Below are 23,808 nucleotides of genomic sequence, written 5' to 3' on the forward strand. Positions count from 1 at the left end.
TTTGTGAAGCTTTCCCCCTGCACATGGGGACCAGGGGCTTGAACCTGGGTAATATATGTGTTTTTCCAGGTGTTTACCACTGCCTGGCCCTGAATATAAACCTTAAAAAATTTTTATTCTCACCAAAATTATTGCTGGAGTTGGGTGCTGGTACTATGAATTCAGCACTTCCAGCAGCCATTTTTTTCTCTTCTTTTCTTTTTTCTCTATTTTATTTAATAGGACAGAGAGAAATTGAGAGAGGAGTGAGAGATAAAGAGAGAGACCTGCAGACCTGCTTACTGCTCATGAAGCTTCCCTTCTGCAGGTGGGGAGCAGAGGCTTGAACCCAGGTCCTTGCACTCAAACAAGACTGCCCAGTCTGGCTATTAACTCCTTTGAGATGGATGATGTACAAGGATGTTTTCCTATTCAGTGAGCTGCCTTTAGGTCTGTGTAGGTTTGTTGTCACCACAGCACCAGAGAAAGTTCCACAAATGATGACACAAGGCACAAGGAAGTGGTCTCTTCCTTCCCGCCTCCCTCTTTTTCCCTCCCTCCCTCCATCTTTCTCCATCTAAAAGTGACAGAATGAAAAAGTCATCCCAGAAGCAGTGGTAATGTATCTGTGTGAAACCCCAGGACTATACAAAAAAAATTACTGATTTATATACACTATTAATTAACCTGGGAAGATAATTCATAATATACTAAGAGAAAAAAAAAGGTGTTTCCATAATATGATCTCCTCTTTGAACATGTGAAAGGGGAAACAGGATTCCAAGGTGTCTGTAGGTCTGCATGTGCTGAAGACCATACAGGGAGTGCAGGATGAATGTGTACCACAGTTTTATCCTTAGTCCCCTTAACTAGCAGAGTAGAGGGCCCTTAACATTTTCTTTGATTTGGTCTATGTATTACATTAAAAAGAAAAAGGAAAACATTTTCAAAAGGCCTAAAAATATTTTTTCCATTGGGTAGAAAACAGTACAGTGTGAAATCATGTGCACTGCAGAGTGACTATGGAGAAAGGAGTGCTGTGTGGAGTGGTGGTGTTTCTCAGTTGTCTTGCTGTATGCAGTTCCCATTCTATTTTTTTTTAATATTTTATTTTATTTATTGATTCCCTTTTGTTGCCCTTGTTGTTTTATTGTTGTAGTTATTATTGTTGTTGTCGTTGTTGTTGGATAGGGCAGAGAGAAATGGAGAGAGGAGGGGAAGACAGAGAGGAGGAGAGAAAGATAGACACCTGCAGACCTGCTTCACCGCCTGTGAAGCGACTCCCCTGCAGGTGGGGAGCCGGGGTTCGAACCGGGATCCTTATGCTGGTCCTTGTGCTTTGCGCCACCTGCGCTTAACCCGCTGCGCTACAGCCCGACTCCCCCCCATTCTATTTTTAGATGTTCATCATTTTGTGTGTTGTTTGTCCTGATCTTTATCATTATAAGACGGAGAACTTAAGTTTTTTCGGCAATAAAGAATGTTCATCTATCTAAATAATTTCTGATTAATATAATTGTTCTATATTCTTTAGCTTGAAGATGATATTGTTGTTAAGCAGAATTACTTTAACACTATAAAAAATTTTGCACTTCAACTCTCTTCTGAAGAGTGGATGATACTGGAGTTTTCCCAGCTGGGCTTCATTGGTAAGGAAAGTGTCTGAATTCTCTACTTCATAGAAATAACTAGATGGCTCTTTGAATCTAAATTAATTTTTTTAAAAAATTGCATTTATTTATTGGATAGAGACAGCCAGAAATCAAGAGGGGTGGGGGAGATAAGGAAAAAGGCAGAGAGGCACCTGCAGCACTGCTTCACCACTTGTGAAGAAACTTTCTCCTCTGCAGGTGGGGACCAGGGCCTTGAACCTGGGTCCTTGCTCACTGTAATGTGTGCGCTCAACCAGGTGTGCCACTGCCTGGCCCCTTTAACTTTTTTTTTTTTACCTTAAAGTTGTTGTCTTTCTGTGGAAATGTTTTTGTTTTGTTTTGTGTTTTATTTTTAAAGAAATTCAGCCTTTGTAAACTTCTGTGTATGAAATGATGAAAATCACAATGCAATTTTGGAACCTTCTGAGATTCTATGGTATTTCCACTGTAGAGTTTTGCTTAGTGCCCCTACTTGTGTACATGCAGAGAGCTAGCTGTGTCCTGCTGAGCAGATTTCTTCTCTGATACTTTCCGTTTATCATTATATATATATATACATATACACATATACATAGATGTGTTTGTATATATCAGTGCTTATGTAAAATGGATATCAAAAGAGTGCTGACCTGGTATTTTATATATTTATATATTATTATATATTTATATATTCTGTTATTTGATGTAGTACATGAAGTTTTTTTTTTTTTTTATGATAGAGGAAGAGAGAACCAGAGAATCACTCTGGTATATGAGATGTCAAGGATTAAAGCCAGGACCTCCTGCTAGAGAGTTTCACCGTGTCACCTCCCAGGCCCCATGAAGTTTTTTTTTTTTATCTTCATTTACTTATTTGGATAGAGACAGCCAGAACTCGAGAGGGAAGGGGGTGATAGAGTGGGAGAAAGACAGAGAGACACCTGCAGCCCTGCTTCCACCACTTGTGAAGCTTTCCCCCTACAGGTGGGGGCCGGGGGCTCGAACCCAGTTTCTTGCACACTGTAACATGTGCACTCAACCAGGTGCGCCACCACCACCCCCTGAAGTTCTTATTTAGTGATCATTTTATATTCTTTTGTTGACTCTTCAGAATGTCCATCTTAAAAAAATTTTTCACTGACGTTCTTTAAAGAGAACATGTTTAGAATTGAAGAATTAGAGACTTGTAAGTTTTATAAAGCCTCCCAGAGGACAGATAGGTCTTTAAAGCTTTAAGTAGTAGAGGCTAAACCTTTGCTTTGTTGATATTTGTCAAAACTTAATGTGAGAATCAGAAAAATAAAAACAAAAACAAAAAAACCTTTACTTGTGAAGGTTTTGGTGAAAACAGGAGTCCCTGTTTTTGCCTCTGTTGATCTAGTTAAATTTTCTTACCTAAATATTTATGTGTAATTTTAATGGGATAAGTCTTAATAGACATAAAAGAAAATCTCTGACTTCTTGAATCCTCTTAGCCAGTGCTAGAATTTGTAATAGATAATGTCAAAAGTTCAATATTTCAGCTTATACCCTACTCTAGTGACAACTCAGAACACCATCTAACTGAAGCAGTTCTTTTTATATACTACTGGCAAATAAATTCATGGTTATTTATAGCTGAAAGCACATATGTGTACATTTTATTTTTATAAGCCATTTTGATGCTTGGTTTCTTTATTATAGTCATTTACTGGAATCTCATTTTAGGTAAAATGTTTCAAGCACCAGATCTCACCCTGATTGTAGAATTCATATTTATGTTCTACAAGGAGAAACCCATAGATTGGCTATTGGATCATATTCTTTGGGTAAAAGTCTGCAATCCTGAAAAAGATGCAGTAAGTTACTTTCTTCTGGTGGCCTTTTATATATTTCATGGAATTGGCTTTTTAGGGAATGAGGTTTTGTGAATGAATAATTAAGTAAGTAGGTAGCTGAAATAAAGTATTTACACTTAGTATTTTAAGCACTTACCTTCTTAAACTGATACATTTTTTTCTGCATTAAAGGAACTTTAAACATTTATTTTTTGAGGTACTAAGCCTTCAAGCATGCATGATACGCCATTCCCAGGCCAACTTTTTCATTCTTTTATTTTATAATTCTACATAGAAGATTAAGAGAGATATCTTGGCACCACTTCATCACTTATGGAACTTTTTTTTCCTTTTTTATTTAAGAAAGGATTAATTAACAAAACAACCATAGGGTAGGAGGGGTACAACTCCACACAATTCCCACCACCCAATCTCCATATCCCACCTCTACCCCTGATAGCTTTCCCATTCTCTGCCCCTCTGGGAGCATGGACCCAGGGTCATTGTGGGTTGCAGAAGGTAGAAGGTCTGGCTTCTGTCATTGCTTCCCTGCTGAACATGGGCGTTGACTGGTCAGTCCATACTCCCAGTCTGCCTCTCTCTTCCCCTCTCTTCCCCTAGTAGGGTGGGTCTCTGGGGAAGCAGAGCTCCAGGACACATTGGTGGGGTCTTCAATCCAGGGAAGCCTGGCCGGCATCCTGATGACATCTGGAACCTGGTGACTGAAAAGAGAGTTAACATACGAAGCCAAACAAATTGTTGAGCAATCATGGACCCAAAGCTTGGAATAGTGGAGAGGAAGTGTTAGGGGGGTACTCACTGCAAACTCTAGTGTACTTCTGCTTTCAGGTATATATTTTGCAGTAGTTTACGGATACGTGTGAAGATATGCTCTCTCACACAGAAACTGGTGTATATCTAGGTTTTGGGACTTTGTTAGAAAGTGAACCACCTGACATGGAATTAGAGTATACTATGAAAGGAAAGGTCTCACCCGAGTAATGAAGCTGAAGGGTTGTCATTCCACACGTGAAGTCTCTGGACACAGTCTGAAGTGAAGCATGTTGAGGTGGCAATCGTTGCGTTGGTTAGGTTGTGATCGGCAGATGCAATATTATTTGATATGGATTGGGAGAGGCATACGGGAAAGTGGGCCCTATCCAAGGGTTCCAGGACTGGGGGAAGTAGAGGCTCTATAGTGGAGATGTGAGGTTCCTGCTGTCTTAGGTTTCAAAAAGACAATGGATAGTTAATGTTATCATCACATTAATTGGTAATTGGGTTAAGTAGTCATATAAATCACTAGTTAATTAATATGAGAGGGGGAAAATTAATTGTATGTCTCGAAGTTTTTCAAAACACAAACTGAATCTTTTTAATATATAGGCTGTGTAATTGATATGCAGACTCTCTCAGAAGCCTAGACCAAGTAGATCAGAAGCAACTTGTGGAACTTTAAAAAAAAAATTTTATTTAAGAAGGGAGACATTAACAAAACCATAGGCTAGGAGGGTTACAACTCCACACAATTCCCACCACCCAATCTCCATATCCCATCCCATCCCCACTTATGGAATTTTTAAAGGAACTTTTGTTTTATTTTTTTTTGCATCAGGGTTATTGCTGGGGCTGGGTGCCTGCAAAGTCAACCCAGTGCTTCTAGCAGTCATTTCCTTTACTTTCCCTTTCCTTCCTTCCTTCCTTCCTCCCTTCCTTCCTTCCTTCCTTCCTTCCTTCCTTCCTTCCTTCCATCTTTCTTTCTCTTCCTCCTTCTCCCCCCCCCTTTTAAAAAATAAATACAGAAAAATTGAAAGGGAGAAAGAGAGACACATGCAGGACTATCTCACTGCTTTTGAACCTTCCCACCCGCAGGTAGGGGCCAGAGACTTGAACTTGGGTCCTTGAGCAGTATGTGTGCACTACCAGGTGAACCACTGCTAAGCCCCTAAAAAACTGTTTGTTTTTTTAAGATGGCAGGATTTCCTCTGTAGTTAAAGGGAATTTATCTTTATTGTTATTTTAAATATATATATTTTAATGAGAGACAGAGACACCAGAGCACTGCTCAGCTCTGGTTTATAGTGGTGCTGAGGATTGAACCTGAGACATTGAAGCTTTAGGCATGAACGTCTTTTTTGCATAACCATTATGCTATCTCCCTTTCCCTGTAAAGGGATTTTATTTTTTGCCTCCAGGGTAATCACGGGCTTGGTGCCTGCACTAGGAATCCACTACTCCTGGAGGCCACTTTTCCCATTTTGTTGTTCTTGCTGCTGTTATCATTATTGTTGCCATTGCTGCTGTTGTTGCTGGATAGGACAGAGAGAAATTGAAAGAGAGAAGGGGAAGACAGAGAGGGGGAGATAGACAGACACCTGAAGACCTGCTTCACCGTCCATGAAGCAACCCCCCTGCATGTGGGGAGCCGGGGGGCGGAATCCTTGAGTGGGTCCTTCTGCTTCATGCTATGTGTGCTTAACCCACTGCGCTACCGCCCAGACCCCTAAAGGAACTTTTAAAACAACAGTGGGGACACCTGGTTGTCAGGAAAGCCCACCTTTCTTTTTCCTTTCTTTTTATTATCATTTTATTGGGAGGTTAATGGTTTACAGCACAGTACAGTTGTTGGCACATGGGTACACGTTTCTCATCTCCCTTTGATATGTGTCTGCAAAACACTCTGACCACCCTCCACCCTAAGATTCTTTTCCACCATTATTCACGTAAACCCTAAAGCCCTTTCCAGCCTTCTCCTTCCTCTCCTTTCTCAGAGCCCTTTGCTTTGATGCATATACCACACCCATCCAAGTTTCACTTTGTGTTCTCCTTTTATTTTAAGGGGAAAGTATTTTAAGTTCTGCCTATAAGTGACTTATTTAACTTACAAGTTTTATCCAAGATTTGACAGAGGAGATGGCTTCATCATTTTTAATATCTAAGTAGTATTCCATTGTGCGTGTGCGTGCACACATACACATATGTATATATACATATATAGATATCAGAACTTTCTTAGCTATTCATTTGTCATTGGGTATCTCAGCTTCTTCAAAATGTCAATCCCACATTTAAAAAAACAACTTTTGAGTGGGGGAGATAGCATACTGATTATGCAAACAGACTCTCACACCTGAGACTCTGAGGTCACAAGTTCAATCCCCCACACCATCATAAGCCAGAGCTGAGCAGTGCTCTGGTAAAAAAAATAAAATAAAATATAAACACAAATAAAAAAACCTTTTTATATAACAGAAGGATGAATATGGGATGATCTCACTCTCAGGCAGAAGTTGAAAAACAAGATCAGAAGAGAAAACACAAGTAGAACCTGAACTAGAGTTGGCATATTGCACCAAAGTAAAAGACTCTGGAGTGGGTTTGGGGAGGATACAGGTCCAAAAAGGATGACAGAGGACCTAGTGGGGGTTGTATTGTTATATGGAAAACTGGGAAATGTTATGCATGTACAAACTATTGTATTCACTGTTTAATGTAAAACATTAATTCCCCAATAAAGAAAAATTTTAAATGCTTTTTATAGCTAAAAGTTGATCATCTCTGACTTTCATAGGGTATTCATTTTTTTTTCATATTCTCTGGCAACTTTGCTTTCTCAGATACTTGCAGATAGTATCAGATTCCAGACCTTGAAATAAGGAATAAAATACAAGTAATATTGTATACCTATCCTGTACCAAATCAGTAAATTATATTTCAGTGTATTTGCAAGAAATCATACTTCTTTACTGACCTTGGGATGTTGGTAGCTGCTAAGTAAGCAATTATTTTTGCTTAAATTATTTATTTTTATTCAGTTTCAGGGAATAGACTGGGTCCTTGGTACATAAAATGGCAGTTTGGGAAGGGGGCAGAGTGGATAAAGCATTGGACTCCCCAGCATGAGGTCCCAAGTTCTTGGCATCACATGTGTCAGAGTGATGCTCTTGTCCACTCTCATAAATAAGTAGTTAAATCATTTAAAGAAGAAATAATCTGGGGACCCTAGATGTGAAATACTCAGAAGTCCTCTAGCCAGCTGGAGTTTCATGATCCTTGAATTTAGTTCTCAAGACTGATTTTTTTTTCATACTTAGGGAAAAATTCAGAGCTTAAAAAATAGAAGTAATCAGTTGTGTTTTCATTGTACAGATTTTATGTCTAGGAAACCACACATTTTTATGTGATGTAAGCATTAATAAATTGTACAAACTATTTTTAAAAAATTGACATGAAATATTAAGGAAATTTGAAGCAAATGTCTCAGAGGGTTAGCTCAATATTCATTTAACTTCATGACCGTGTACACCTTGTAACAGTTTGCTTACTTTATATGCCAATTAATTTTTAAGATACTAAACTTCTTTGAATTTTTTTAAAATTTATTTTCACTTTTGTTGCCCTTGTTTTTTATTGTTGTTGTAGTTATTATTGCTGTTGTTATTGATGTCATCGTTGTTGGATAGGACAGAGAGAAATGGAGAAAGGAGAAGAAGACAGGGGGAGAGAAAGATAGACACCTGCAGACCTGCTTCACTGCCTGTGAAGTGACTCCCTTGCAGGTGGGGAGCCAGGAGCTGGAAATGGGACCCTCTTGCAGGTCCTTGCACCACGTGCGCTTAACCTGCTGCTCTACCAACCTACTCCCGATACTACCTTCTTGTGTCTATAAGCTATCATTACATTTTCTGTTTTTTAAAATGACTGCTTTCTTAGGACAAACCATGAAACAGTGAAATAGCAGAGTATCAATTATCCAACAATAATTGAACATATGAATCAATTTAACACATTTCATGATCTAATCTTTTGCCTGCATATTCTCTGTGATTTATAAGAATGTTTGTTGTAGAACAGTTTACATTAATAATAAACTTGTATTAATGTGTCCTGCATAGTTTTATTCAATACTATTACATTCTAAAAGGAGCCTGAGAGGTGAAAAATCTCTAATAGCAAAATCAGAACCTTGAATCCTTTTAAATCACCCGTCCACTTTAGAACAGCACACCCTTCTGCTCTTCCTTGGGCCATGCTTCTCTGTGACATTGGTTCTTCCCCTGCTTCTGCCAGATGTCAGGGAAGCTGTCACCACATACTTACAGGCCTCAAGACTGACTCCTTCTGGAGATGGCCTGGGCATCCTTTCAAACCACTAGAGCTTCCTCCAAAGATTTCTCTGCTGTGATGCCTCAGACCCTCATACTTAAACAGGCTGTTGAACAGTAAGCTCTGTGTCTCAGGACTGTGTAGTTACTCCTTCCCCTGCACCTCACCTCCTCCTCTCCTCCTGCTCTTTCCCTGCTCTCTCCGCTTCTCTTCACTTCCCTCTTCCCTCTCCCTCCAATTGAATAACTGCATTTGGGTAGATACACTACTTCACTTTTATTGCCATATGTGCTTTCAATTTCCTCATCTTTTCTGTTTGCCAAGTAGATATAAAACCTATTAAATTTTTAAAAATATATATTTATGAGAGAAAGGGTGAGAGAGAGAGAGAGAAAACGAGAGAGAACACACCAGAGCATCACTCCAGAACATGCAATGTCAGGGATCCAATTCAAGACCATATGCTTTAAAGTCCAACACTTAAGCCACAGCACCACCTGCTGGGACAAATAGGTATCAAATCTAGTAATGCTGGAAAGAGGACATAAAAAAATAAGGCTTGAAATTATGAGACGTATTCTTCTAAGGCACTGTTCATTTTTAGGTGGTAATGTTTCACTTTATAATGCAACACTAACTTGTATTTTTTTTAATACCTAGAAACATTGTGATAGGCAGAAAGCAAATCTGCGAATTCGCTTCAGACCTTCCCTTTTCCAACATGTTGGTCTTCACTCTTCATTAACAGGAAAAATCCAGAAACTCACGGTTGGTGATTTAATTTTATATTTCTCATGGGCAGTGTGTTATTTAATGTTTAATCAATGCTCTTGTTTACTATCCTATGTCTTCTACCTAGGACAAAGATTACATGAAACCGTTACTTCTTAAAATTCATGTAAACCCACCTGCAGAGGTCTCTACTTCTCTGAAGGTCTACCAGGGGCACACACTGGAGAAGACTTACATGGGAGAGGATTTCTTCTGGGCCATCACACCAGTAGCTGGAGACTACATCTTGTTTAAATTTGATAAGCCCGTCAATGTAGAAAGGTCAGTGATTACTGAAATTTATTTGGTCTTCCAGTTTAGGTTTCTAATTCTTAGTATGACTTATAGTGAGTGTGTGTGTGTGTGTGTGTGTGTGTATGTATGTAATAGATGTGAGGAGCCAATGTGTCTCAAACCTTGTGCTATATGTTGCATTTCCTACAACTTAGCAATAAGAGTGTTTTGTTTTCAGATATATCAATGTTGAGCATGTTTAGTTAATTATATTTGTATTTATGGCTGTGTATCTTGTAGGTTTTTAACACATCTCTTAAAATATGAAAGTAATTTTCATATCCTTACCCAAAAACATTCCTTAAAGTTAGACTGAGTGGTGGTTGATTAGATGCAGTTTGGGGCCAGAGGAAACTTTTTTTTTTTTAATCTCTGTTCAGGGGACTAATGGTTTGCAGTCGATAGTAACTACAATAGTGTGTACATGCATAATGTTTCCCAGTTTTCCACATAACAATTCAACCTCCACTGGGTTCTCCTCTCCCATCATGACACAGGACCTGAACCCTCTCCCCACCCCCAGAGTCTTTTACTTTGGTACAGTATACCAAACCCAGTCCAAGTTCTGCTTTGTATTTTCCCTTCTGTTCTTGTTTTTCAACTTCTGTCGGTGAGATCATCCCATATTCTTCCAGAGGATACTTCTTACCTTACCATGGAGGAGGCTTTGGGCTTGAGCCCAGACGTCACATGGGAGTATCATGACACCAGAGAAATCTCCAAGGATGATGGGACAGTGCTGTGTGGTATTCCTCTCTCTGAAATAAAATGAAAAAAAAAGTCTTGTTTGGGACAAATCAAGGAGAAGCAGAATTACACACATGCAAGGCTCCTGCACATCACTTAAAAAAAAAAAAAAGATAAATCTGACAGTGACAACTCCTAATAAATAGCTGTGCGAATGCTAAATTACTTTTTGTACACCATGGAGGAGTTTATGATGTGTGTGTATGTGTGTGTGTGTGTGTGTGTGTGTGTTTTAAGCAAAAGCTAACTAAGGCCATCATCCATCATGTTGAATTTTTATAAAGTTTAATCTGACTCTTATAATTTTTTGCTTGAATTTTCAGTTATTTGTTCCATAGTGGCAACCAGGAACATCCAGGAGATATTCTGCTAAATACAACTGTGGACGTTTTGCCTTTAAAGGTGAGATCAGTTTCTCCCCATAACTTTTCTTTTTCTTTCTTTTATTTTTTTAAGACAGAGACAGAGAGAGAAACCACAGCACCAAAGCTTCCTTCAGTACTGTGAAGACAGAGCTCAAACCTGGTCACCCACATGGCAAAGCAGCACAGTGATCCAAGTGAGCTGTTTTGCTAGCCCCATCCATAACTTTTCTTAGGAACCAATACCAGTAGACTTGGTTTGCAGCAATTATTGTTTATGAGGCAAATGAAATTCTCAGGATTATAGGACTTCAGTGGTGAGTTCTGTGAATTATTTTTGAAATAATGTCTAACATGTCACCCTACTTCACAGTCTTCATTTTCCCTGTTTGATGCAAGTTGAAATTTGTTCTAGCAAAACAAAAGAATCATTATTTTACGTTAATGCTTATCTGCCCTTTATATTTTGAATCCCAAAATAACCGGGTGCTTTTTAAAAGACTTATGAGAATGGGAGAGTATTTGCGAAAGGGAAGAACTAGAGCATCATTCTGGAATATGCAGTGTTGGGGTTCAACCTTGGAACCCCCTGCTTGCAAGTCCTATGCTCTCCTCCCCACTGGGCCACCTCGGGGGTGCACCATGTGGTCTTAATGCCTGCTGACTAATACACAGAATCTGTCAGTCACCAAGGAATGTCTGTGACAGTGAATTAGATTTCCTTTAATAATACGTAGTTCTTTCTTCTATGCTTAAATAGTGTTAAAACAGTGTTGTTTTCACTTAGAATCAATTAAAATTCAGACTTTATAGCTACCAGCATATACTTACTCAGGTGAGAGCGATACAGAAGAGCAGCTGCATTAGTGTACCTTTAGTGGGGAGGGGGAAGAGAATCAGAGCTCATTCTGACACACATCCTGCCTGGGATGACACCTGGGTACTCATCCTTCAGAGTCCAATGCTTTTGTCCACTGCACCACCACCTGAGCTACTATTGATGCTCCGTTCCGAATTCAAAATGGAGATGACATTTCTCATTTCTCTTTTTTCCTTTTAGTTGTGCCACAAACCCCACTTTATATTAAGATATATTAATAACAGCTTTCTATTAAATGAAAGTAATTCTTTATAAAATAAAATGTTTTTTTTTCTACTTTAGAGTGAAGGTTTGGAACTAAGCAAAGAAACCAAAGACAAACGATTAGAAGATGGTTACTTCAGAATAGGTAATGACTACTTTAAGCTAGGAAAATATCCTTTACTTTTTGTTTGCTTCTAAAGTAATTTTAAATTCTCTTTAGATGTGAATAAATGCACTCCAAGTTTTATTCTAATGTTTTAGTAATTTAAAATAAAAATTTAAGTAATTTTATATTACTTAAATTTTAAGTAATATAAATTTATATTGAATAAATTTACATTTGTTATTATAAATACATATTTATAGCAGTATGAGTTTCATGTATTAGTACTTTTGTTATCTTGATCCAATTAGTATTTTAAGTCAGAGATTCATTTTGTGGTTCCTCTTTCTTCACTGGCAATTTCATTATTGACAGCCTTCAACTGCAGTCTGCAGTCTCTTACAGGATGACTCGAGCTGCTTTTATGGGCTCAGACTTACCCCTGCGCCAGGCTCTCTGCCTCTGGCCCTCCTCCCTCTGCAACTCAAGATAGATCTGTGTGAAGGTCCACCTGGGGGCCAGGTAGCCATCACTGAGTATCTGTAATGCCGGCATTCTTTACTGTCATAATTTATGTTGTTGCCTCTGCCTAATCTTGGACATCCTCCAAGCCTCATCATCTCCCTGTACCTGCCCACTGATATGGCATATGCTGTATCCAACTTTCTAGACACACCCTCTGGAGATAGGCTGTGGAACCTTTATTTTTTAAGGCAGTCAGTGATCACATTTCTTTTGCTTACAGCACATCAATGCTCTTTATCATAGTGGTAAGCATTGAGTGTACTGGTAAGTGAGTATTGTAGGTGTTGAGGATAGGCACATTCTTCCACTCTCTCTAGAGCAGTTTTATATTGGGTGAACTCTGTTCCATTGTTGCTAGAAGGTTGGTGCAGAAATCCTGACTAGTTCTATGGCTCTATGCCGTTTTTAGGGAACAGATGAGTTTAACCATCTTATCTCACCTCTAGAAAAATATACATAAAATTATCTGATCATAGAAGACATTATTTCTATTACCTGTTGAGAGTGTTGTGTTCTAGGTTATGAAAGTAGCATAGAAATTTTAAAAAAGTATTATCTCTGTAGTAACTTGTAGATAATGACCATATAAAATACCAACTCATACATATGGGGAACCAGAAAAAAAAATTAGATCATCAAACCCAGGACCTCATATAACAAAACACAACAGACATAAAGGAAAACTTTTTTTTTTTCACTCATAGGCCAGGCCTACGAGGAACACCAAGGACCTTCTCCCTACCAATACAGCCATGACTGTGAAAATAAATAATTACACATGAAGATCTGCTAAATCTCAATAAGGATGCTAAGAATGTAGGTTTGAGCATGCCTTGCTCCATGATCTGTTTTCCCCTAGCCAGTGAGTGAGAAGCCTACAGGTAGGAGACCAAGGAGGCTGGACCCTCTCCTCTAGCTCCTAGTCTCAGCTGTGGTATCTCCTCAGGAAAGGCTGAGTGAGCTCTGTTCCAGAGGAGCAGTTGAAAGATGTGAAGTTTCCTTTAGCCTCACTTCTGATTTTTTTAAAACATTTTATGTGGTTTAGTGGTAGAACAGCATAGACAAGTTACTATAATAGAGAGAGAGGTGGTACTCTTGCTTTATAAACTGCTGCTCAGTGAGACCAAATCATGGCAGAGAGTAGTGTAGCCTAGTCTAGCCAATTGTACACTAGCCTAGCCTCATGGTGATGCATCTTACAGAGTTTTCACTGCCACACCTATCACTACAGATGTGAATTATTTCACACAAATGTCCAGTCATTGTAGTTACAGTGGCAGTGCCACAGTGACTATGCTAAAGATTGTATCACCATAGTGTGTATGCACCACAAGACTTCCAACTCAGATTAGAAATGACCAGGAAAGGGCAGAGGATACAGCATAGTGGTTCTGCAAAAGACTTTTTATGCCTGAGGCGCTGAGCTCCCCCATTCAATCCCCAGCACCAACATCCAGAGCTGAGGCAGTGTTCTGGTTTCTTTTTCTGTTTCTTTATCTCTGTGTCCCTCTCATTAAAATAAAACAAAAATGTTTATAAAACTGACTGAAAAAGGGCAACAAAAGGGAAAATAAACAAATATAAAAAAATTACTAAAAAGCTCATAGAGCATCTCATCACAATACAGTTTAACAAAAACAAAAACAAACAAGAGTTTCAAATGAGACTAATCAAAGTCAGTTTCCAAAGGGCTTGTGACTTAGCTAGGCAAGTGAAACCACTTATTAATGGTGAGTTAACTAAATCACAGTTCATTGCAGCAATAAAAATGTGTCCATAGAAAATAGACTTATTTGAGACTACTTTGTTTTCTGCAAGTTTGGAGAGTTGATGGCACTGGGAACTACCAGTGGTGGAAAAAGTAACAAATTATTTTGAATGGGGGCTGAGCAGTGGCACACTGAGTTAAGCGCACCTAGTACAAAGTGCAAGGACCTGGCTCCCCACCCGCAGGAGGTCACTTCAAAAGTGGTGAAACAGGTCTGCAGGTGTCTCTCTGTCTAGCTCCCCCTCCTTTCTCAATTTCTTTGTTCTATCCAATAAAATGGGGAAAAAATGACTGCCAGCAGCAGTGGATTCATGCAGGCACCGAGACCCAGTGATAACCCTGGAGGCAAGAAAAAAAAAATTGAATGCTTTTCCTTGGCTTGCAAGGAATTGACAGATGTTACTGCTGCTGCTTAGTTGTTTGGAGTCAATGCCATGTTTGAAGCAAGTCCGAATAGTTGGTGTGGGACAAGTGGAGGTAGGAATATATTCAATAAGTTGAGAAGACACAGATTCAGTACAACCTGAAGTGACATCTTCCAAAATGTGTTGCTATCAACCATGACAAACATATCTATAGAGGAGAAAGTTTATGAAAATGTAAGGTACTTAAACCTATTGCTTATTTTATTATGCAGTCAGTATTTAACAGTAAATATTTGAATTTGTTATGCACTTACCATTTTGTTGAAACTTTAGTCACTCTCAGAGACTTTGCTGTCACCAGTTATGTGAATATCCTGACTTCGCTGACCACATAGCAGTTCTGGAGTTTAATGGTGGTACACTTTTATGAGTGTGAGGAGAAAGAGAACCACAGCATCACTCTGGCTCAAGACCTCATGCTTAATAGTTCAATTTTCCAGCTACTGTATCACCTCTTGGGCCTAGTAGTGATAAAATTCTATTGTGACTTTTTTTTTCTCAGCCCAGGGTAAGACTGAAATTTTTCTAAGTGAGAATAATTACTCTTAGTTACCTTTTATTACTTTGGAAATTAGTCTTTATTAATTTAAATTACAAATGTTCATCAAAGTCTACTTAAAATCATAAGGCAAAGGGAGTCCGGCAGTAGCACAGCGGGATAAGTGCACGTGGTGCAAAGTGCAAGGACCTGCAGAGGGGTCCTGTTTCCAGCTCCGGGCTCCCTGCAAGGGAGTCGCTTCACAGGCAGTGAAGCAGGTCTGCAGGTGTCTTTCTCTCCCCTTCTCTGTCTTCCCCTCCTCTCTCCATTTCTCTCCTTCCTATCCAACAACAACAGCATCAATAATAACAACAACTACAACAATAAAACAAGGGCAACAAAAGGGAATAAATAAATATTAAAAAATTGTAAGGCAAAACAGTATTTACATGCAAAACATTTTGCAGTCATGTTATTTTAATGACAGTATTTAAATGACTAATATCAGACTAATTGAGGAATTTCTGTCAAGCCTTTGGGCTTCAGTATACTCTATGGCAAATGTGAAAGAGAATTTAAGAGAACTCTGTAAATCCTTCCACATGATGAGTATACCCCATAAATCCATGTGGTTATAGAATGAACTGTATTTGGCAGTGAAATACTGGGTGAAAGGTAATTTTGACAGATAAACATGCAAAAATCTCACTATAGATTAACCATGTTAACAGATGAGGATCCGCAGTAGATTTCAATACTTGCAGTCCCAGTGAACTAATTGATACTCTTCAAGAAGGAGTTATATTCTTCTTAGTACATAATTATACATTTGGATTGCATTGATAATAACTGTGGAAATTTGTTTTCTCTATTTCTTTTTATTTTACTTTTTTTTTTTTTTTTTTTTGCTTCCAGGGTTATTACTGGGGCTGGCACGGTGCCTACACTATGAATCTGCTGCTCCTGGCAGCTTTTTTTTTTTTTTTTCCATTTTGTTGAATAGGAAAGAGAAATGGAGAGAGGAGGGGAAGACAGAGAGGAAGGAAGAAAGATAGACACCTGCAGACCTGCTTCACCACTCATGAAGCTTTCCCCTGTAGTTAGGGACCAAGGACTTGAACCTGAGTCCTTGTGCACTGTAATGTGTGCACTTAATTAGGTGCACCACCACCTTACCCCAAATATATATATATTATTATGTACTATTATTTTTTAAATTTTTACCAGAGCACTGCTCAGCTCTGGTTTATAGTGGTACATGGGATTGAACCTGGGACTTTGAAGCCTCAGGACTTTAAGAGTCTCTTTGCATAACCATTATGCTATTTCCCCACCCTGTTTTCTGTATTTCTTAACCCACAAGCCCTCAAATATTTACTATCCTCTCTTTATAAATTTACCAGTACTTGTCAGTTTTCCAAGAGTATTTTTGTTTTTGTTGGAAGATGTATTTGACACATCAAGGAAAATTTCAGTGTATTTTACCTTATAGATATTGAGCTTGTTATTTATAATAGGGCTTTATATTCAAATTGATTATAGAGAGATGTATTCTCTCTTTTAAAGTGTTTTTATTTATTATTGGATATAGACAAAGAGTAGTTGAGAGAGAAGGGAGATTGAGACGGAGAGACAGCTGCAGCTCTGATTCATCACACATAAAGTTTCCTCCCTGTGTACCAGGGGCTAGAACTCAGGTCCTTGAGCACTATAATATGTGCGCTTAACTAGGTACACCACTGCCTGACTACCCTACTTGTCTCTAGATATGACCTTTGAAGGAATACGGATAAATTGAGCCCCTGACAAAACCTTTTTATATGTTTGATGCCAGGATATATGTATATAAATTTTCTACAAGTAAAAATACAGTTTTGCCTAATGAAGTAGTTCTCTTATGTTTTTGAGCAGTCACTATTTCATGACAAATAGAAAAGTCAGAAGTAGAAAGGTTGGGGAAAAGTACATTCCTGCTCTAAAAACATTGATGGGAAGTGTTTTGATATTTTCCTTTCCTGCTTCACTTCAGTGGTGTCTATCTGCATATAGTTAAGTCTACTCAGTAAATGTTGATTTTTATTTTGAAGGAAAATTTGAAAATGGTGTTGCAGAAGGAATGGTGGATCCCAGTCTGAACCCTATCTCAACCCTTCGACTTTCAGTTATTCAGAATTCTGCTGTTTGGGCCATTCTTAATGAGGTAACACACCAAACTGGTGAAACAGATAATTGCATTTGAATTTTATATTTAAGGCCTTTTTGCATTTGACAGTTGATTACTTATTGTACTTTTCACTCTTTTGTATTTCAGATTCACATTAAAAAAGTCACCAACTGACCATATCCTAAGAAACCAATCCTTTTTTTCCCTGTGAAACTGTTAAAAATAGTTAATCATTTACCTTTTATTTTTAAACTTGAACACTACCTCTTGTGAATCTACTGTAGCTGATTGTCGTTTCTACTAGGAAAGAGAATCTCCCCATGGGTAATTGTTTTCATTTGAACCTAAGCTGTCCTCCAACTTCAACTTGACTGAACATTTTACGTTTATGACAGCCTGTTAATAATGACTTGTCCTATTTGGTATTATACTAATACCTAAGAGTTGTACATATTGTTACAGTCCTTGAATTTGAGAATAATTGATGTTAAATACATTTTATGAAGGGGGTACTTTTGAAGTTCATTTATTTTACTATTATAAACCCTCTTTTATAGATTATCAGGGATTATATACATATATAAATATATATATAAATATACATAAAATGTTATGGAGTTAATTTATTAGAAGCACTTAAGAAGTACATATTTTTGTGTAGTAAATTTTTGAATTGACACTTTTTTTGAAAACCAATTTACCTTGCTTTTTTAAGTTCTTTCTATATTTTTTTTGTAATGCAGACATTACAAGTTAATGCCATTTTTCAAAATGCACTGCCATTTAAGAATGATTCCAGATTGATTTCCTAACTGAAGTACTTTTATATTCATAATGGTTCTGAACAAAATATTTTCAAAGACATTTGTCATTCCTTGAAGCCAAGATTTTAAAGACCAATCTCCTTCTTGAGGGCAATATTTTACTATGCTATGTATGGTGTATAACCACAAAATTAGATGATTTTAATGTGCAGTATGATTCTTTCAACCTAAACGATCATAGACTCATTCCGCTGCCTATGGTGACAAGTCCTTCTTTCCTTTTTCATCTAAAGTCATGAGCTGAATGCATCCTATTTTTGTGTATGTGATCCTTTTATATTTGTACTCATGAGTTCTGGCAGAAATGTTTTCTAGGTAATGCTATATGTATGGATTATATGGATTTTAATTTTAAAGAAAATGTAATAATTGTTTTTGGTGAAACTATATAGCAATTATATGTTTTTCCTAAAATGATTTAACTGTATCATGAGCAGATATGTAACTTCATATCCAAAAGAGTATTTACTACTCTTAGACATACAACTGCAAATTATATTACTACTGTAAACAAACAACAACAACAAAATGATGAGCCTTAACAGTCACTGAGCTTCATGAAGTGTTTTACTTTTTAAAAGTATGTATGTAAGAGTTATAAATGTGAGTTCCCACATAACCTGCTTTGACATGCCATTGCTGCCTCGTGGCGGGGGTGGGGGCGGGGGGGGGCACAGACATTTCAAGGTTGACCCCTGAGCTTTCAGAGGGACGATGACTGCAGCCTTGGGTAGCTGGAGGTACTGGGCCTTTCCCATGCAGGGGCTGCATCTAGTTGGTTGCCCCAGAGGCTCAAAACTATGTCTCCCAAACAGCATTATTTTCTGGGTAGTGTTACAAAGCAGAAAGAGTTGGAAAATACTGCTACAAGTACAATTATTTTCATTACTCCATATTACCATAATTTTACTTTTCTTAATTTAAAAGGTACCTGTGTGGGGAAAGACAGCATAATGGTATGCAAAAAGACTTTCTTGTCCAAGGCTCCAAAAATACCTGTTAATTTTTCAGTGACTCACCTGAAATTTATATGTTATAATGCACCATTTCTTCAATAAAAAAATGTCTTATGTTGCCAACAATCAATTTTATGTCAAAGTTCAACATTTTTGTTGGGGTTTTGAATTCTAGTTTCATTCACATTTTAATTTTCTTTTCAACTTTCCTTAGTTAAGTGCCTATAGGAATATTTCATCCGACAAGAAATTTTATAATAAAAATGTGGCACCAGATTAGATTATTTAATTCCTTCTAAAAAAAAACTAAGTGCTGTGAGGTGTATAGGAAGGTGGGTTTGTGGAAGTCCCCTTGTTCTGCTTCTTGAGTAGCCAACTTTCATTTCAGGAAGAAAGACCATGCTCTCAGACTCTCAGGAGGGGATAGCCGAACCCTCACCTTGGGTTTCCCATTTTCCAGACTGAGCCATATTTTAGCCAGCTTTTCTTGTGTTCATTCAGTCTTCCTCACCAAGCTTAGGTCATTCCTCCTGAAAATGCAGCTGGCCAAATTGTATCCATTTCTTGTGCTACTAGGCCACTCTTGTGCCCTCCTCCTGTGAATTATATCTGTGCCTGGTGTAGTGCTTGGTACGTGGCAGCTGCCTTGGCAGTGTCTGGATGAAGGGACCAGTTCAAACTCTCCTTTTGTAAAATTTTTTTTGTGCAAGAGAGAGAGAGACACACCAGCACATTGCTTAGCTCCAGCATATGATGGGCAAGTCTGGTGCTCTGTTAGTGTGATATCTCACCAACCCTCTTTTCTTAACTTCCTTAACCTGCTATCCTTGCCACACATTGTCAGATACATACTTTTTGATTGTGGATCTGTATGTGTGCACCTGTGTCACTTCTGTCCAGACTTCAAGCTCCTGAGGGCAAGTCTGCAGCCCAGGATGTTGATCTGACCTCTACTTCAGAGTTGCTCACATAGTCTCATGTCATCTAATTGCTTTCTTGTCCCCTCTCCCCCAATTCCTAGACACTAGGAATCAGCCATGTTTTCTTCTAGCAAGAAGGTATGGTGGTAGCTCTTAGGAGTTGTGAATAATGGGTTAAGACAGAATATCTGAGGAGTTTTCAGTTACTCAGAACTGAGAGTAAATAATTTAACTTGTGAGGACACTAAATCACTTCCCAAAAGATGGGGAAAGTGTCACGTGGTGGGACAGATCACACACACAGTGTGATTTGGTGTCTTATGTATATTTCACATAGACCATTGACACTCGAGCTATTCTGTCCTATACAGAAACCTTTAGATACAGAAGCTGCTTAAACTTAAAGTAATGAAATCTTCAACTTCTCTGTTACCTGTGGCCACTGGATTGAACACAGGTAGAGAACATTTCCATTATTGCAGAAAGTTTTGTTAAACAGTGTCAGGAGTTTAATAGCAATGTTTTGGAGAACTAGAATAATTCTTTTTGTTGATGTTAAAGGCAGCTGTGCATAATGTAGCATAATGCAGATGAGTGTCTATATTTTTTAAATATTTATTCCCTTTTGTTGCCCTTGTTTTATTATTGTAGTTATTATTGATGTTGTTGTTGTTTGATAGGACAGAGAGAAATGGAGAGAGGATGAGGATAGAAAGACAGACACCTGCAGACCTGCCTCACTGCCTATGAAGCGACGCCCCTGCAGGTAGGGAGCGGGGGGCTTGAACCGGGATCCTTACGCCGGTCCTTGAACTTTGCGCCACCTGCACTTAACCTGCTGTGCTACCGCCCGACTCCTGAGTGTCTGTATTTTATGTGATAAAGTTGAGGACCTTTTAAAAAAAATTTCTAAGTTCAGGGAGTTGGGCGGTAGTGCAGCGGGTTAAGTGTATGTGGCGCAAAGCGCAAGGACTGGCAGAAGGATCCGGGTTTGAGCCCTCGGCTCCCCACCTGCAGGGGAGTAGCTTCACAGGCGGTGAAGCAGGTCTGCAGGTGCCTTTCTCACCCCTCTCTGTCTTCCCCTTCTCTCTCCATTTCTCTCTGTCCTATCCAACAACAACAATAACTACAACAATAAAACAAGGGCAACAAAAGGGAATAAAAAATATTTTTTTAAATTCTGAGTTATTTTATATAGTCTAAGTTCTTTCTTTGCAGAATGCACTATGCCACAAATGTAGTAAAAAAAAAAAAGAGCAACAATATAAGACAAAGTAGTTGGAAAGCTCTGGAAAAAGTAAGTGCAAATGGATTAGTAAATAAACAGACATATAGACATATATAAGTAGTTTGACTATTGGAGAGATACTTGAACAAAGGGATAGCTTTTCACAACTGGTTGTTTGCACCAGTAAATAATTTAATGTCTTTATTTTTAAAAAAGTGTTGAGAGTGCTTCTTTTACACCTGCCCTAGTGGGAAAGTTGTCTCACAACAGCTCTGTGGAAACATATTTTAACAGATGTTAACATAGTAGTAACACAGCATGTTTGTAGTACACAGCCAGGACTCTAGGAATGACCCTCACTGGTTTTGTATGTTATCTAATGTGAGTGGTACCTGTGAGTAAGAGCCATACTTCCATTGTTATATGATCAAAGGAGATTTTAATTGGGGGCAGTGAATCTAATCATGTGAGTCCTTTAAGAGAAGGTCATTTTCTCATGTACAACTTGAAGTGGGCCTGGTGTATTGCATCAAAGAAAAGGACTCTGGGGAAGGGAGGGGAGAGGGGGATGGAAAAAAGGACCTAGATTGTGGGAAAGAGAGCTCTGCAGAGAACTCTCCCAGGGAGATGAGAAATTGTACCCATGTGGCGACAACTCCACTGTAAACTGTTAATGCCCCTCCCAATAAGAATCATAAATAGTAAATATATTTTTTAAAAAACAGATTGTTTTCTCAGGCTGATAGTAGGCATCAGAAATTGAAAGCCACTGCTGGTTTAAGATGAAAGAGGCCACAGGAAAAGAAGTGCAAATGGCCTAACAAAGTTGAGAGGAGCTCAGCTGACAGCTGGTGCCACAGCATATGAAGAGCCCAGCCCTGCCATCATCTTGATTCCTGCCCTGTAACACCCTAAGCAGAGAACTCCGTCAAGTTTGCATGAACTTCTGGCCTACATCTGTGAAATACTTGAGTCGTCTAAATTTGTTAAGCATTATGCAGCAAGAGAAAATGAATATGTGACTTAAAAGAAGTAAAAGTCTCATGCTTGATTCCCTCTAATGTGTTAGTATTTCTGGATAAATACATAAATTGAGTCTTACAACTTGCTCATCAAATACCAGGGCCTTGTTTGATATTTCTCTTGTCAGAGACTTCACGTACTTTGTTGGCAGGAACTTACAGTATTTTAAGTGTTCCATAAAGGAATTAGTAGCAGAAGTGTATAATGAATCCTATCCTGAAGAGATGTTATGCTGATTTAGTTTGTCAACATATCAAAAGTGAACAGTGGTATTTTATATGAATTATTAAACTAAAAGGCAAACATGCCATTATGCAGAGATCAGATAATCTGCTCTGAGTTGGAGAAGTTAATTTTTTTTTTTTTGCCTCCAGGGTTATCTAGTTGGGGTTCAGTGCTAGCACTACAATTTTATTGGATAGGAAAGAAGGAAATTGAGGAGGGGGAGATAGGCAAAGAGAAAGACACCTGCAGACCTGCTTCACCACTTGTGAAGCATCACTCCTGCAGGTAGGGAACCGGGGGCTTGAGCCAGGATCCTTACACAGATCCTGTGCTTAGTACTATGTGTGCTTAGTACTATGGGTGCTTAACTGGGTTCTCCACAACTCAACCCCAGAAGTTAATTTTTAAAATCATAATTCACCTACTTTATTGTCTGAACACAGGCCAAATCCTGTATGTGTCAACTGATTTTTTTGTTGTTTTCTTTTTTACAAGTGCACTGCTCACCTTTTGACTGATGATGGTGCAGGGAATTGAACCTGGGTCATTGGAGTCTCAGGCATGACAGTCTCTTTGCATAACCATTATGCTATCTACCCTCTGCCTAAATTTTATTTCATGAATATATTCCAAACCTCTCTGATCCCAAGCCTACAAAGGTGTTTTTATTATGGCTTGTTCATCATTTTTGTGCTTACTTTTACTATATTGCTATAGCCTTGATATAAAAAAAGTAGAACTAAAGGAAAGGAAATGAAAAGTCACAACTACCGCCAAGGTCAAATTTGAGTCACTTACATCTTAGTGGTCCAAGGGAACTGAAATACCCAACCTCGTAGAATTTACAATATTTATCATGTGGGAAAATTGATTTCAGGAACTGTTTTAAATTACTAATTTTGCCAGATATATACCATGATAATTAGTATACTTTTGTTTCTTTAATGCATGTGAACATACAATGCTGAAAAGACTATCATTTTTCTAAAAAAAATTGTGTTTTATATATATATATATCCATTTCATTAATATCTATATACATATATGTAAAAACTCTTCTTACCTGAAACATTCAAACATTTCATCACTTTAGGCACGCAAACAAGAAAGAGCTGGCATTCTAGACCATGTTTGTGTTGAGAATTTAGATGTTGTTCAAGGAAATAAACTGGAAGGGACTTGTGTAAGCTTTATTTCCCACTGTTGTTAACTAGAGATGTAAATAATAATGGTGGTAGAATTGTTCAAGGCCAAGAGGTTTTTGGTTTTTTTGCCCCTTTGGGGGAGAGAGGCTGTTTATGTATCTCTTGTTCCTAGCTGCTTCATATTAATTAGCAAATCACCCTACATCAAAGGTGCAGTGAGACATTGTAACTTG

At 38.3% G+C, this 23,808-nt stretch overlaps 1 protein-coding gene across 4 annotated transcripts in view; it reads left to right on the forward strand.

Annotated features, from left to right (window-relative positions):
• The window catches only part of MGAT4A (alpha-1,3-mannosyl-glycoprotein 4-beta-N-acetylglucosaminyltransferase A), a 104,972-nt gene extending 82,739 nt beyond the window's left edge, over positions 1 to 22,233 (forward strand). For all 4 annotated transcript variants that reach the window (XM_060187478.1, XM_060187477.1, XM_060187480.1 and 1 more), the window contains 8 exons: positions 1,514 to 1,628; positions 3,318 to 3,448; positions 9,194 to 9,301; positions 9,393 to 9,586; positions 10,669 to 10,747; positions 11,870 to 11,936; positions 17,178 to 17,290; positions 17,402 to 22,233. In XM_060187478.1, the coding sequence (XP_060043461.1) occupies positions 1,514 to 1,628; positions 3,318 to 3,448; positions 9,194 to 9,301; positions 9,393 to 9,586; positions 10,669 to 10,747; positions 11,870 to 11,936; positions 17,178 to 17,290; positions 17,402 to 17,428 (834 nt within the window). In that variant the 3' untranslated portion in view covers positions 17,429 to 22,233. The remainder of the gene's footprint in view (positions 1 to 1,513; positions 1,629 to 3,317; positions 3,449 to 9,193; positions 9,302 to 9,392; positions 9,587 to 10,668; positions 10,748 to 11,869; positions 11,937 to 17,177; positions 17,291 to 17,401) is intronic.
• The last annotated feature ends 1,575 nt before the right edge of the window (positions 22,234 to 23,808 follow it).

The sequence above is a fragment of the Erinaceus europaeus genome, chromosome 3 (assembly GCF_950295315.1).
Source record: "Erinaceus europaeus chromosome 3, mEriEur2.1, whole genome shotgun sequence".
NCBI classification, from domain to species: domain Eukaryota; kingdom Metazoa; phylum Chordata; class Mammalia; order Eulipotyphla; family Erinaceidae; genus Erinaceus; species Erinaceus europaeus.